The 17,459-nt window shown below is 34.7% G+C and overlaps 1 protein-coding gene across 2 annotated transcripts in view; it reads left to right on the top strand.

Moving 5' to 3' along the window:
- TRDN (triadin) overlaps positions 1-17,459 on the top strand; it is a 495,585-nt gene that overhangs the window by 414,805 nt on the left and 63,321 nt on the right. For both annotated transcript variants that reach the window (XM_060283977.1, XM_060283978.1), the window contains 2 exons: positions 1,162-1,212; positions 12,216-12,254. In XM_060283977.1, coding sequence (XP_060139960.1) covers positions 1,162-1,212; positions 12,216-12,254 — 90 coding nt within the window. The remainder of the gene's footprint in view (positions 1-1,161; positions 1,213-12,215; positions 12,255-17,459) is intronic.

The raw sequence follows: 17,459 nt of genomic DNA, 5'->3' as shown, positions 1-17,459 counted from the left end.
AATTGATCTTATTTATTCTTAACACAATAAATAGCAACAGGGACACTCCTTTGCCACCAAAGCCTCTTTTAAAAAGTCTACAAGCCTATGGATATTTAAGGCTCTAGTTTATCTATCAAGAAAATCTTGCTCTGAGGGACACAGCATTTTCAGTGGAACACCAGAATACATTCTTGACACAATCCAAATCCACCCGAACTCAGTGGATTCTAAGCGATTGCTTGGAGTGGCATGTCCATTCACAAGCACCACCACCGTATTTTTTGCCTTCCACCCCAAACCTCAGATGAGAAAAGAAAAAAGGGCTGGAAGGATAGATTTCTTTCTTTGCTTCCTTCCTCACTGCATTATTAATCATTTTTGTCAGTAAAATAGATACTGAGATTTAATGTTGCAGAAAAGGCAGAAAACTGGTTTTAGCTTTTATTTTTAATAGGTTAAAAATATATTTTATATTTCATCATATATTTTATCAAATTTATCATAAGTATGATAAATTTATCATATTTATCATGTCTTCCAGACCCATATATATGTCTGGAAGGCATGATATGATTAGAATCATTTTGTATTTGAACCTGGTAGGATAAATGAGGTTTTACTTGATTTGCTTTAACTAAGGACCACATGTTTAAGACATTGGGAGTTCACAGATGAAACTGTCTCAAAATTTATTTTAAATCTTATTCTTGAAATTTGTTTGACTTGAGTCTGATGACTAAAACACCACATTTACATGATATATGCAGAGTTTTCCATTTGATTGTTTATTTTTTTGAAAAAACATAGCCTGAAAGAAATAAACAAAGTTAGTGCTGATTATAACAGTTTTGGAAGACTTCTAGATGCTGAAGTCATGTGTTTTTTAAAATTACAGATAAAGCAAGTTCCTATTCATCCAAATACACGTCCCCTTAAATGAACAAATAGATTGTACCTCATTCAACAATTTACATTTATTTTAAATAGAAGTGATTAGAGAACAGCTCATTGTACTCTATACTGTTGTTTCTTTGTCTATGATTAAAATTATTTTTGAAAGAAAACATCATATCATTTCCATCCAGGTTCACCTTACCGCTAGCTCATTGACTCCATTGTATGTGTCTTCTTACATCTTTTGATACTGGTTTCAAATAAATGTTCAATGTTTCTTTCCAGAGCCTATTAAGGGAAAAGAAGTGAAGGTTCCAGCTTCCCTAAAGGAAAAAGGTATTACTCTATAATGAAATGTGAAAACACATTGATCTGCCTATTGCATATTCAGTTATTTGAAATAAAGTAGTATATCATTATTTTTCATATTCTCAAAACTCTAATTTTTATATGCCCTCCTCTGTTTTTGAGCAAAGGAAAAATTCTAAATTGTACTATGAAACAACAAAGGAAAGAGTGGCCGTGTCAGAAATACTAAGAAAGCTTTGAAAAATGCCTATGCTATTCTGATTCCGTGAGTCTGTAGTGGAAAATCTACATTTTGTAAATATCCCAGGGTAGATCCTATTAGGAATAGCCATGGGAAACCAAAGATTTAAGATACAAAAAAATACTTAAAATTTCTCAGTGATAGCTTGCCATTCTGTAAGTTCAGATACAGTAAAATCCTAACAAATTTTATAGCTAAGAGTAACTTAGTGATAAACTATAGTCCCAAACCATCATCTTGTAGGTAAATAAAACTGAAATAGTCAAGAAACTTTTCAGTTATTGTAATTTGCCCCAGAGCCAGCCTGAGAACGCTGATCTCCAAATCAAGCACTGTGATCTTGCTAAGGTGCATCTTATTGCACCTCTGGCCTTCCTACTATACTAGGCTCAGAGGAATGTGGATTCTGATATGCCATGCAACAAGTTATGTTCCCTAAAACATAAGTAAATATGTTAAGTCCAATGTAATACATTTAGTTTCTAATTATCCCAAGACATTCTATGGGTGTGGTGTCATTCTCCAAACTGTCTAATATTTCTTGTTGTCAAAATGAACATATTAGTGAAGCAGTAAAACCATGAAGTATACCTGCTATGTTGAATGTTCAAATAGAGCCTGTTTCTACATTTACCCAGAAGAGAAGATCTACGTGAACTATTGACAAATATACAGACACTTAGTGGTAATAATTCCAATTTACTGGAATTTTTTATTAAAGAGAAAAAAAACTTTTGGGTGAACTTTTATAAGCATGCGCTGGAGTTGGAGGAGTTGTGGGAGAGTAGTAGGAGGGGAAAGCTGACAGGAGACTCAGTGAGAGCAATGAAGGACTCAAGGAGAAGCTCCATTAGTCAGTGTAGCAATGTATAAAAAAATACCCTAAAGTCATATTTTTCTAACTTTGCAATTAAATTTAAATTAAACAAAATTGTTATTTAGTGAAACATGAGAGCATGGCATGATTTTTTTCTCAGCCATGTATGTACTTAATTTTTTTAAGAAAGTATTTCAAGCAACATGGACTCCAAACCTATTAAGGCATTTATGTTTCACTTGAGAAAAATATCATCATATCCAAAACTTTATTTTTATTGTCACCTAGGTAGTTATTTTGGTGCTATATACAATTTTATGTTTTTCAGGCATAATATGTAAATTAGGATATGTTGCTTGCAAGAGAATTTTTACGGTTATGTTAAATGTTCAATAGGCAGCAAAATGTTGTTACATTGTATTATTTGAAGAATGAATTAATGTGAAGACTAATGACATTCCTTTGGATTTAGCGAAACTGATTTATTTCTTTAAAAGAACTGTAGATTTCTTCAACATGATCTGACTGTTGATTGCAAGGGACATGTATATAAATATCTAAATTGAAAAGATTTGATGCTATCAAGTAATTCAATCATTCAATGATGTTACAATTCTTTTGCCAAACTAAGATAGAAATATCAAAAATGAGGGACAGACAGGCATATTATAAATTTCCACATTTTTATTAGGAAGTGCAGTGCAAAATTTTCCCCAGTAGAAATGTGTGTGGAATGTATATATGAATGAAAAACAATTTAGGTTTCCACTAAAAACACGTGATGATAATTTGAGTCTTTGAACACTGGAAATATCTACTTAAGAGTTTCCTCTCTCTTCTTTCGTCCTTCCAGGTATTGTTTTTTCATCATCCCATTCCACATGGTCAGTGTAGCACCAGCCAGTGTGTGGCCACAGATAATGGTGGTGGGGAAGGCAGCATGTGGAAAAGATGCATTTTTTAAAGTTATATTCTCATTTCATTAGTATTGAATTTTCTACTTCACTATAGGTTTCAAATAACCACTTGAGTATATTTAATGTGGTTTTTATTTTACCATTTAAAGCAACAATGATCTCTCTTAGTAATATGCTGGAATATTATTAGTGCTTTGCAATTTTATGCATTGAATTTCATCATTTGTTTGCCACCGAACAACCAAAATTCAGGCCTGTGGTGCTGAATGTAAATGACAGTCCTAGGACATTTTGAAAGAAAGTGTAACATGACGTGCAGACTTTCACTTTCACCTCTGAGAGGTGGTGTCACATTAGGCTTTCTTTCCTTAAAGGGGGTCACTGTCATCTCACATATATCAGGAGAGCTACAATTCAAAAAATTCTTACTAAAAAAGAAATTAATTTTAACAGAAGTCTTGTTAGATTAAAAGTTTAGCATATCTTCTTTTAGTAAACAGAGGGAGTCTTAAAAGTCTTTATTTAATATCCAGTCAAAGAGCGTCAAACAGAGCGATAACATCATGCACACTTAAATGATAAAATTCACAAATACATAGAAATTGAACAACATATTCTTGAAAATCTAATAGGTCAAAGAAGAAATTAAAAGGAAATTAGAAAATATCTTTAGACAAATGAAAATGAAAACACAACATACCAAAACTTACGGAATGCAGCAAAAGCAGTTCTAAGAGAGAAGTTCATAGCAATAAATATCTACATTAAAAAAGAAGATGAAAGATTTCAAATAAACAGCCTAACTTCATACTCCAAGGAACTAGAGAAAAAAAGGACAAACTAAGCCCAAAGTTAGAAGGAAGGAAATAATAAAGATTAGTGCAGATTTAAACAAAATAGAGAATAGAAAAATCAACAAAACCGAGTTGTCTTTTGAAAAAATAGACAAAAATGACAAAACTTTGGTTAGATTTAAAAAAAAAGAGTGAAGAGCCAAATAAATAAAATCAGAGTTGAAAGAGGAGACATTATAACTGGTGCTACAGAAATAAAAAAAGAATCATAAAAGACTACTACGAATGTTTATATGCCAACAAATTGGACAACCTAGAAAATCTGAATAAATATCTAGAACATATGATAGCCAAGACTGAATCATGAAGAAACAGGAAAGTTGAACAGACTAATAATAAGTAAGAATATAATCGAAAACCTCCTAACAAAGAAAGTCCAGGACCAGAAGGCTTCATGGTGAATTCTACCAAACATTTGAAGAAGAATTATTGACAACTCTTTTCCTGAAGAATTGTCTAAATAAAAATTATACCAGTAATAGTAGCACTTTTACTCTACGTAGCAACTGACAGTCTAACACTTTTCCGGTTGTGCCCATCAGGCCAAAATGCCAAGTTGATAGCATGAATGGAAAGGGGTTACATTTTGGAAAGAAAAGTAGTTGAGACTGCCAGAATTTTCTCTTAATAATTGGCTTTCCAAAATTAATGTATCCAAGTACTGTGAATTTTATTTCCTTCATCCAAAAAGTTAATGTACAGCAGTAATATATGTGCAACTATATGCATGTAAAATATATGGATAATTATAAATGTAAAGCCCCAATATTCCTTCCTTGGTATTCTCTCCATTTAAGCCCTCAAGAGGATGACTCACTTTCACTCTGCATGTTCATTTTTCTTGTCACTCCAAGCCACATTATGCAAATATTCTAATGTGCTTCTCTCCTTCAGGGGAAATTTTTTAAAATGTCATAGTATTTTATTTATTAAATAAATAACTAGTTTAAGTAAATTTAAATAAAATTGTTATTTTATTTTTCTTGTACCATTGTTAAAAAGATTTAAATGTTTAAATCTTTAAATTTAAAAAGTTTTTCATATAAGGTCATCTATTATTTTTATATATTTAACCAGTTGGAGGATGAGCCATACCTATGACCTCTGACCTTTTATTCACGTAATTGATTATTCTCACTTCAAGTTAAAGAAAATGAATTCTGGTGCTCAGAAACATAAGTAGGAAAAGGTGACTCTCTCGATAAGGGAAAAAAACAAAGAATGTCTGCTTATTTACCTTGGCAAGTGATTTTTGCACAACTTTTTGAACCATTTGAATGCTGTAAAGTCAACTGGTTCATTACCTGAAATATATCCAACCAGCTCTCCTGCCATCTTCAAATAACATCACAGGACCTTGTTCTGACTGACTATTCTCTGTGTGACCTACAATATGTTCAGCCTCCTCCAATTATTTCTTACTTCTTTCAGTGCAGACTCTTCATGTTGGGAAGCTTCAGGGAAGGACAGAATAATGAGGCACACATAGCAAGGCATAAAAGAAAGATTAGATAAAGACAGAGTGACACTGTCAGGAATGTGGGACATTGTATTTAGCATATACAAAAGACAAAGGATCACGAAAATGAAATGATGACAGAATGAGGCACAGAATATGTATGCATTTATTCTGTGCTGCAAAGAGAGAATGCCCTCTGGCTCATTTTGTGTTTTTACTGTCCACTCAGCAAACTTTCTTTGTGAGCATCAAAGTCCTACGGGAATCTTGCCAAGGAAGGGTTGCAGAATCAGGACTTAGTCATAAAGCATTGAGTCATGCATTAGTGTTTGTATTGCGAACTACAGCTATTTTAAAACTATACCTATAGAAGCTTATAAAGCATAATTGCTTTTCTCGTTGACCTAAAGGGAATAAGAGGTGAGAGAGAGACAGACACAGATATAAACACAAAGAGAAAACGGGTGTGAAATTACCAGATAATTATCTGAGGATAATGTACACCAATGTTGTGTATCTGGTGGGTCCATTCTAAATGACTTTTCCACCCATGTAAGGTTTTAGTTAATGGGACAGGTATTCCACTTTACATTTTGGTCTAAATCATCTAAAACTGAAACTTGTAAATTTGATTTTCTTGGCATTTTGAAACCACATCTTAAATTGTTTTGTGTCAATAACAATTTTTTTTTAAATATTTATTTATTTTATTTTTTTGGCTGCATCAGGTCTTCGTTGCGGCACACGGGCTTCTCTCTAGTTGTGGCAAGTGGGTTTTCTCTCTGTAGTTGTGGTGCTCCAGGGCATGTGGGCTCTGTAGTTTGTGGCACAAGGGCACTCTCATTGAGGCACGTGGGCTCAGTAGTTGTGGCACGCAGGCCTAGATGCCCCGCAGCATGTGGGATCTTAGTTCCCTGACCATGGATTGAACCCACGTGTCCTGCATTGGAAGGCAGATTCTTTACCACTGGACCACCAGGGAAGTCCCGATTTGTCAATAACAATTTTTGAGTGTTAGTATAATATTCTGGGGATATCTTAGTCACTGAGGCTCCAAAGATGAACAAGACAAGATCCCTGTCCTCAAAGATCTCACAGTACTTGGGAAGGAGAGCTGGGAAAGAGTAAAAGTGAAGTGGCCTCCAGTGGTGACTTACACAAAGCAAACCAAAGTCTTCATCCAATCAATGGATATCTATGATATAGGTATTAGTACATGAGCGCTCAGGAAATATTTATTCAGTTATTCAGTCTAATCTCAGCCACAGATACATCAGCTAAGTGTCATTTCTCCCATTTCAGAAGGTGAGAAAATTAAAATTTAGAGTGTTTTAGATGCCTCACATTAGACCATTTGGTTTTTAAATAGGGAAATAAATTTCAAACTGAGAGATTTTTTTGTTCATTTGGTTTGTGTCTGTTTTTCTCCAGCTGCAGTGCAAAAAATGATCTCTTGCTTTGGATGAAGTTGGGCAATTACTTGAGAACATCATCACCTTGCCCCTTTATTATGCATGAAAGGATTCCTCAGTTTACAACCAAAGATAACATCGATTTAGAAACTCAAGCAGGAAAAATAGGAGCATAGAGAATGCATGAGGTTTCATAAACATATGAACATGGTTCAATAAGAGGAAGGAAAATATTAAACAGTCCATGGAATATTGAAGGAAAGAAATGTAGGCAGAGATAAGATGAAAAGTTGTGGGGTAGAGGCTGTCGGGTGTTGGTTCTCTGTGTAACTTCACCCAAACTCAGGACAGTTTTGTCTTTTGGAAAGCTGTGAACTGAAGACATTTCAAATCAAACTGAAAGATAAGCTTGTCTTTCTCACAGTTGTGTTTACCAGTGTCACAAAATAATGTGTCCACAGCAGATGAAATCAAATGCTACCTATTAAAACAGACCTCTTATTTGCAAAACGCTTTCTCTTAAGACATAGTTAAGAAGAAACATGTGTTCCCTGATGGTTCTTCCAAATCCCAAATTGTGTAGCGAGCTGATTGGAGTGACAGTAGTGCTCTACCCCATCCAATAAAGCCTCATGCAGAGAACAAAATATGAAAGTGTGTGTGTGTGTGTGTGTGTGTGTGTGAGTTTTGCAAACCATTTGTTGTTAAATAATACAATGAGGACACAGTAAAGTGTAAATGTATATATGTATGTAATTATAATAGTAGTGGATTTTCATCAAAAAATGCAAATGATTACTCAAATGATATAAAAATCATGGGTTTAGAATAAATTTATGAATATTACTTCATTTAATACACCTTTAATTGCTTTATTTAAATATATTTATATTTAAATATATTTTATTGAACATCTTGGTAGAAAAATATAAGAAAAATCATTTCAAATATCAGTAAAGAGACTAACATCCACTGTTGGCCTTGTGTCTGATGCTAAGTGCTTCACACGTAGTGTTCAATTTCATTTTCACAGCAATCCTTTTTTTTATTAATGTGAAAATTGAAGCACTGGAAGTGAATTGCCCAGGTCACACAGCCACCTGAGGTAGATTTGGGAGTCATGCCTGGCAATATGACCTGCCTCCTTTGCCAGCAGGCTTTCCAGATTCCCTCAGACCAGAACTCACATACAATTGCCTAGGGAAAACAATGCTGAAGTTCCTTTGTATATTTTATATAAATAGGTTTGGTGACCTGCTTTTAAATGTAAAATCTTGCCACGCCACTAAATATTGAATACTACTCCAGCAGTGAGTGAGAAAGCTATCAATTTTCTGTCCATGTTCAGTATATTTACCTAGTTTAACCAGATTAATTTAGGAAACTGTTTATACGATTCATGATTTAATGACTGACTGGAAAAGAATAGAAACCTCAGTGGCTTTATCATTCATGCTAATTACAATCTTAATGACTCTGTTAGTAATTTGTACCTATAAGATGTAGCACGTGGCTTACTATGTAGTTTTTATGCATGAAATATTTTAAAACTTTCATTCTGTCTGTATCAAGTGTGCGTACAAGTGTTTAAGGCTTTGGAGTTGGAATAAATCAATATTCAAAGACCAGTTTTTCCACTTACTAGGGAGTACATACTTAGACAAGTATTAAGCCTCAGTATTATTATCTGTAAAGTGGGTGTAATAATAGTATTTACTTCATAGAAGTGGTAAGTGAGGATTATATAATTGTTCATTCGTGTAACAAATTTTGTGCAACAGATATTTATTGATCCCTAGTCTGTGTAGAGCACTGATCTAGACACTATCATACAGCAGAGAAAATGAAAATTCACCCCAGGACTCATGAAATTTGTATTCTACTGGGGTTAGAGAACTAATAACAATGAATATTTAATATTATATAAATAAATTATAGATAATGCATATAATACACTTACTTAGTGCCATATATAAAATACAAAACATCATTAGTTGCAAAACCAAGAATTATTATTATTATATTTTATTACATATATAAGGCTTCTATGTGCTGAAGAAGCAATTTGATAATGATAACAAAAAAGATTGGGAAAAGAAAAATCAGTGGCATTCAGCTTCTAACTTACAAAGTATTTATAGTGGAGATATTCTTAAAAGAATGCACATTCTCGGGATTTATGTATTGCATAGATTTCTTTCTTTTCAATTTATAAAGACAGAACAGAGACTCCTAAACAAAGTTGATCCCCACTGCTGCCCTTCTCTAATTCAAGCACATGCATGTTGAAGTTTTGGTTGGCCTGCTTTACTTGAGAACACAGTGTTGATGACACTGAAAAATCATTAATGAAGCTCTCCTCCCCAGACCCACCAGCAATTAACATTTCATAAGTAAAATCAACTGTCTGGAAAAGTCAGTGCTGCATATGAAATGGCAGGCTGTCTGCTTCAAACACTCAGCTTGGGGATTGCTTGATTCTATGTTTCTGCAGTGCTTGTGAGTTGAGCCCAGAAAGGAAGGGCTCAAGTGAAAAATGTTTATGGAAACCAGATATTTTATTATACAATAATAATCAATGGTTAAAAATATTTAGCAGTATAGACGGGGTGAAAATAAAAGTTCCCGTTCTCTTTTCCCGGCTTCCAGATCTCAGTCTTCAGCATCAAATACTGCCCTTAGTTTCCTGAAACTTCTCAATGAAGACTTTTTTTTTTTTTTTTTTTGCGGTACGCGGGCCTCTCACTGTTGTGGCCTCTCCCATTGTGGAGCACAGGCTCCGGACGCGCAGGCCCAGCCGCTCCGTGGTACGTGGGATCTTCCCCGACCGGGGCATGAACCTGTGTCCCCTGCATCGGCAGGCGGACTCTCAACCACTGCGCCACCAGGGAAGCCCTCAATGAAGACTTCTGACTAAACTTAAAAAAAATATATATATATATAGACATATATATTGTTGTTGTTATTTGACTATATATACATATATACATGAAATATGTCTATATATATACATATATATTGTCATTTTTATAAGACTAAGAATAGGCATCCATATGTGACTCAAAAACTAAAGACACACTTCAGTAGAAATGCTGTCTACAAAACGAGGGCACCAAGTTCTTAGTGACCAAGTAGGCTAATAAAAGAGATGTCCACCTTAGAAATCCTCACCTATCAATTCCTGCTTTGCATATTCAACAGTAAAGTTCCCGTTCTGTAAGAACAAAAGAAAATTACCTTGAGAGATCATGTAATTTAAGTTCATGAGCGTAATTTTAAAATAAGTAAGCTTTTTCCACACATCACTCTTAATTCTCACATCAATTTTACAACATTATTTTCTCCATTTCAGCAATGACAAAATTGAGACTTCAGGATTTAAGTAATGCCCAAGGTCACAAAACTAAGTAAATGAGCTTGCTTAAAAAAGCCAGATTATAGATCCAAGAGCCCCCTTTCCACGCTTCCCAAGAATTCATAACTTGTGTGGTTATCATGTTAGTGTTGTTTACATAACACCAAAAGTCAGTAGTTCTCACATCGTGAGAGGGTCCACAGCCACATGCATGCTGAATGATCATAAGAGTGGTTATAAAATTTCATGAACAAGGTAGAAGTTGGTTCTGATTGTATTGTGCTCATAGCTGATAAAAGTATTCCCCACAACTTTTATTTTTTACAGAAGGTCTTTTGACAAACATTAAGTCTAAAATGATTCCACTTCAAGATTACATGGCAGTGTGATTGACAGGGGAGAGAACCAGGTGTAGAGTGAGAAGCAAAACTCTTTCAAATTAGACAGCTCTACATGATGAGCAACATGCCTATGGATCCTGTCCTAGGACATTGAATGTTTATCTCTAACTCTAGAAGCATGAATCAGTTTTGCTAGGACTACAGATACACAGGAGGGAGCATTTCATATTTCTCTATATTTTTTGCTCTATATTTCATTGTCTGTATTTGTTTTGTTCAGTCATTCATTCAACAATATTTATTGATCATACACCACGTGTTAGATATTTGACCAAATGCTGATATTTGAGTAGTAAACAAGGCACAACTCTTGCCCTATGGAACTTAAAATCGAAAGAGGGGATACAGACAATAAACAAAAATTAATTAAAAATCGTATAACGAAATTTTATACCACATTAAGGCACATAGAAAATATTAAAATAATGTACATCCTACCTGGTTAAGTGAATGCGTCAACTAAAAAGAGAGAAATATGTGCCAGGGAGTGTGGAAGTGCAATAACAGCGCTGATATCCCTTTTTACAGGATGTGCATTCAAGTGGTACAGGAAGTAGGGTGTGAATGGCTATGGAATTCTCTATTACATAAAATTCTTCAGTTAAGCAAATGAGCTTTATAAAAACTTGTAACTCTAGGAAATAGACTCCATTAGGCTAAGACCCAAATAAAGCTGGTTAGCACTACCCCTGACACAAAGTCTGTACTCAGTAATATCCCAACCACAAGCTCACTTTTTCTGCGGTTTGAAGGGAGGAAAAATTGTAATGTACCAGAGCCCTTCTATTAATCAAAACAAGACTTTATGCCGAGAGAGGAGAACAATGAGGCCAAGGCAAAATTGTTTAAATAAGAGAAAGGACTGGGGAACATGAAAATATCAGTTATTGCAGTTGTTGGGGTAGTGTCATGAGTATTACTTGGATAGCTCAAAAAACTATGTATTTATCCTATACTGATATTAAGTTAGAATGCAGAGTTTCTAGACAAAAGCCATTGTCCTAGGAAATAAGAAAGCACAATACTTTATTTTAATGTGTTTATACTATTATACTGAAGTTAATCCAATTTATTTTATAAAATTAATAACAAATACTACTGAAAACAATAATTATACCAGTTTGAAATGATTAAATTAACCACCAGGTGGAGCTCCATGAATTCAACGTATGTAGTCAGAAGTAGAAAATCGCTTAAATTGGTCAAATTAGGAAAAATTACAACACATTTTTTTTCTGAGCCATTTTGGCTAATTTCCTTATTTGCAATGCTTAGAGAATTTATGAATTATAAGAGATGGGCTCTTATTAAAGACAAAATGCCAAATTACTTGATTAGTATAAAACTTTTTAGCAAACTGGAATTTAAACAAATGTCCGTTGCTTAAGTTACTTTATAGTTTACTATAAATACATATTCCATTGTATACTGATAAAAGTATGTAACTATAATTGAAACTGAGGACAAATGAGAAAAATCTATTAAACCTGCCTATTATTCTATTCTATTTTTAAAAATGCTTATTTTTTCCAATTTGTTTGTTTGTGTGTGTGCATGTGTTTGTCTCACTCCAGAACCTGAAATTAAAAAAGATGAAAAGATGTCCAAAGCAGGTAAGGACACTTTGTAAGATTTACGTATAAGTATATATTCTGTTTATAATGAACAAGGCCAGTGTTACAATCCGGCTGTGTAAGGCCTTGAAATGCTGAAAACATTGAAAAAATACTTGTGTACCCCAAATATTTTAATTGTAATAAGCCATACACAAAAGTATGCTAAAATTAATATAGCTTCTGTTTTCTGTTAGCAAATTTCAGATACGTTTGTCAAAGCATTGGAACTGTTAACATATGCTGCTCCTTATTTATCTACTGGGCAACCGAACATTGTTTACAAAGTGCTAAGGGGACAATTTCAGTTTCAGAGAATTTAGCCGGATTGTGACAAATGCCTAAATCTTATTCTTATAATTGGTTGAACCTTATGGAATCACCTGTACTCGAACATCTTTTACCTCAGAAACAGTAGTTTCATACAGTTCAACATAACAGATTCAACTATTTTCTTTCCCGCTAATTAAATATCGAAATACTGGAATACTTTTACAAGAGACTTCCTGCAAACAGGTTCTGCGAGAAAGGAAGACAAGAGATTAGCTGGTCACTTTTAAGACAGGTGTTAAAAGTTAGAAGAAGAAACATCATAGAATAAAGTTCAGGGGAAAAAAAAGACTAAAATTCTTGAGGAAAACTCCAATTAATTAGTCTTTCTAGGGCTAACCCTATACCAAATATTTTATATCTATATGAACATATTTACATGTCTGTATCTACATACGCAAAAGGTTATATCTATATCTCTCCCTATAGTGAAAGTGATACTATGTACATGCATTCATATCGTTGGTGTTAAAATATTTGCATATACTAATTCTCACAAATTTTAACCTACATTTAAGTAATTCTTGCTTCATCCTTCTGTGTATAGGTTAAATAGTAACCCAAATTATTGTCACTTCTACGAAAAGTATTTTCAGCATATCAAAAGGGATTGTTTAAGTGTTTTTGTATTTTTAGTGAATGAAATAATCATTTTAAGTGACTTTATAAAATCTGAAAATATGCATTCTCTGGAAGATAAATGGAAAAATCAACAATTTTAAACAGTAAGAAAAATGCATGATAAAGACAAAATGATACATTGAGTCTTAACATCAAAAGTTATAATTGAACTTTAGATATATCTGAAGAAAAAGTAAAAACTATGTATATAAATTACTTTACTGCTGTTAGCACCCTTACTGGGGTCAGCGAAAAATCGCTGGCCAGATAAAAGGTGCATGATGTCACCCCTTCCTGTAAGCATAGCATTGTATTTTATGCTTTATTTTACTTTTGGTATATAATGGAAAATAGTAATATATGCACTATAAATTTCCTATTATTGATTGACATTAAATAATTATGCCTGTTTTTATGTTATATTTATTTTTCTCTTCCTAAAAGGAAAGAGAAATCAGCACTAAGGGCTATTTTATTATGAAACATGATCAATTAACAATTTATTAACAACATATATTATACTAATATCACTGCCATATGTCAAGAATTGTGCTTGTTGATACAAAGTTTAGAAACAAGTGATAAGATATTGTTTCCATCCCAAGAGAATATGCTCAAGGACATAGACATGAACTATTGAAAGATGGCTACCAAATAATTAGTTACATTTGTAAAGAGTGCTCTAGGAGTCTAGAGAGAGGGGACATTGCTATAGTCTGTGTCAATCAGTGAAAACTTCAGGGAGATGATGGATTAAGCTGGGATTTTAGGAATATGCAAGAGCGTCTGAGGCAGGAAGGTGATTATAAAGCATGGCAGAAGTCAGCTTTACAGTAGAAAAACATGAATTTGACTCTCTTTGCCACTTGCTAGGGGTGTGACCTAAATTCCTTAACGTTTCTGAGTTTTAATTTTTTTGTCTATTGAATACTCACCTGGTAGGGTTGTTATAAGAAATCCAGTTGATGTTTGCCATTTGGTTCAGATTCAATAAAAGGGAGCTCTATTTAGGAGTTAGCCCGGAGGCAAGGATGAGCATGGCATAAGCAGGAGACAGTGAGGAGACGATCAAGGACCAAAGGAGATTCCAGGGGCTACATGAGGAACGGAAAATGGCAGGACTGCAGCAATGACGTCTGCCCATATGAGTAAAACCTTACTTTTATAGTAATCTAAGAGTCATAAAGGTGGGAGAAATTGATAGGGAGAGGTAGAGAGGCAGCATTAAGGAAGTGAATTCTGTTTACTTTAAATATCATTTATAGCCATGACTAATATTCTGTGTGGAATTATTAGGAATTAAGTTTTTTAAATATCACAGGACCTAGCAACCCACTGAAAAATACTAACAGCATCTTGTTATATACCCTTTCAGTTATATGAATACAACAATCACAATCATACTCTCTGTACTGTGGTATCACTGCTTCTGTAATCGTCAAGCTGTTTCACAGGAAAAGGCTGGAAACTGATGACATTCGCTATATATGACTCTAAGGTCTCAAGCACGAAAAGATGAAGAAGGTGATGAAATGTAGAAGTTGCAAAGGAAATGCAGGTGGTGTGGACAGAGGTGTCCTAGAGACACTAGGAAATCGGGAATATTCACTCTGAATCCTCACACAAGGTTTTGTATCTATGAGCTTAGAGGTTTAGAGTTACAAGCCAAAGGAGAAAAGGGTTTCTTCAATAAACAGAAAGATAGAAAAGAGAAGGGAATGAAAGGCAGCTTCTTTGGAAAGTAAAAGAACTGGTAAAAAGGAAAGTGTGTTACCTGAAAGATTGGGACACACAGTGTATCAGTATCCCAAAGCCTGGACACTTCCAAGAAAAAGTAGAAAAATCAGCAGTCTCAATGTCTCAGGAAAGTCAAGGGGCATGATGACTGCGAAACAGCCATTATATTTGACAAAAATCTGTCATTTTGTGACCAAGTGGAGAGCATTTTTAGTAAAGTGGTGGAAGTAGAAAGAAGCTTAGAGGAATTAATAAGAGAATTTATCAGTAATAAGTGGACGCAGAACAGCAATTACTTTTTTCAGCAGTTTGCTGTTAAAAGGAGACAAGGGCTTCCCTGGTGGCGCAGTGGTTGAGAGTCCGCCTGCCGATGCAGCGGATCTGGGTTCATGCCCCGGTCCGGGAAGATCCCACATGCCACGGAGCGGCTGGGCCCGTGAGCCATGGCCGCTGAGCCTGCGCGTCCGGAGCCTGTGCTCCGCAACGGGAGAGGCCACAACAGTGAGAGGCCCGCGTACTGCAAAAAAAAAAAAAAAAAAAAGGAGACAAAATACTGTATTCCAGCAGGTGGAATCAATGAACTAGGTTTGTGGTTTCCACGTTTATGATAGGGTGGAGCATTCCAGGGAGAGGAGGAGCATGAAATCTGTAGGGAGATATTAATTTGGAGAGAACTGCCCCAGATATGACAAGTGTTGGTATACACACTATAGGTGGAGGACATTAGCTTAATTATGAGGAAGAAATAAATCCTCCCCTTAGCTTTGTAAAAACAATGAAAGGATAGATTAAATTAAAGCTGAGTGTACATGAGGACGCTTCTGGTGAGCAATCTTTTCTCCTAAAATCTCTTCTGCAAAGGTGACCACTAACATGTCCGTTGCCAAACCCAGAGGATAGTTTTCTTGCTTCATATTACACTGACCTCTAGATAATATCTGACCATGTTCGTCATCTCTTACTCCTCAAAAAAAAAAAAAAAACATTTTTCTTTGACAGAAACGAAAACATTTAACCCACAGAGTTAAAAATAAAACAACAAAAGATGACTACAATTTAAAAAACTGAAGCAACATTGTAGCAATTAGTTATTTTTGACATGGCATATTATTAGCCTCTAAATTCTTTGTTTTTTACCCCCTAATGAAAACGATGGCAAACAGGGCATGCATTTCATTAGGTAATTGGAGAATAGCTAAGTGTTCTTTTCAGGAAGCAATGGACATTAATTATAAGTAGTAATGTAATTAAAACCAAAAAAGACTTGCATAAGTAATAAGCAATAATTTACTTTTCTTATTTATCAAGAAAATTGATATTCATAAACAAAATCTTCAGAGTTCTGTAACTGCATTTCTAACTGCCTCATCAAAATCTTCACATCGTTAATCTGCCTGGATACCACTTTGTTTTAAAATTGAACTCAATATCCCTTAACATTCACTTTTCCTTTTGTTTCTTATCCCAAAAAATGGAACTCATGACTCAGAATTCAGTTACACTGACTTAAATGTCCGAGTCATTTGCAGCTTTCCCTTCTCTTTCAGAACCCAACATCCAAGTACATACTAAGTTATATGTTTCCCAAATTTGGTCTTTCCTTTTTTTCTCTCTCGGTAAAAAGACCCTAGTCTAGTTCTCATCATCTCTTGCCTGAATAAATATACAAACCCATGACTTAATCATCTTGTTTCCATCTCCTCTTCAAAGATCTACCGAAGCCTATGCTAGTTACATTTTCTAATTGGGTATGTGTAGGGGCACAGTGTTAGGTTCATTGCCACTGCATTATACTGCCCCCAGCGTATTTCTTCATGTGGCTTCCATTTGTCTAATCCACCACCACAAAGACATTTTAAAAAGGTCACCAATTCTGTGGATTTTCGTCTATTCAGTGACTTTTCAATATTTTCCTTTCATGTCAGGTCCATATCAAAAACATCTTACCTGTTTAACTTCCCTCCATTCTTTTTTTTTTTTTTACATCTTTATTGGAGTATAATTGCTTTACAATGGTGTGTTAGTTACTGCTTTATAACAAAGTGAATCAGTTATACATATACATATGTTCCCATATCTCTTCCCTCTTGGGTCTCCCTCCCTCCCACCCTCCCTATCCCACCCCTCCAGGCGGTCACAAAGTACCGAACTGATCTCCCTGTGCTATGCGGCTGCTTCCCACTAGCTATCTACCTTACGTTTGGTAGTGTATATATGTCCATGCCTCTCTCTCGCTTTGTCACAGCTTACCCTTCCTGCTCCCCATATCCTCAAGTCCATTCTCTAGTAGGTCTGTGTCTTTATTCCTGTCTTACCCTTAGGTTCTTCATGACATTTTTTTCCCTTAAATTCCATATACATGTGTTAGCATACAGTATTTGTCTTTCTCTTTCTGACTTACTTCACTCTGTATGACAGACTCTAGGTCTATCCACCTCAGTACAAATAGCTCAATTTCGTTTCTTTTTATGGCTGAGTAATATTCCATTGTATATATGTGCCACATCTTCTTTATCC

Source organism: Globicephala melas, chromosome 14 (genome assembly GCF_963455315.2).
Source record: "Globicephala melas chromosome 14, mGloMel1.2, whole genome shotgun sequence".
Lineage (NCBI taxonomy): Eukaryota > Metazoa > Chordata > Mammalia > Artiodactyla > Delphinidae > Globicephala > Globicephala melas.
Note: the sequence above shows the minus strand (reverse complement) of the source record. Positions and strands in the feature narration are given on the sequence as shown.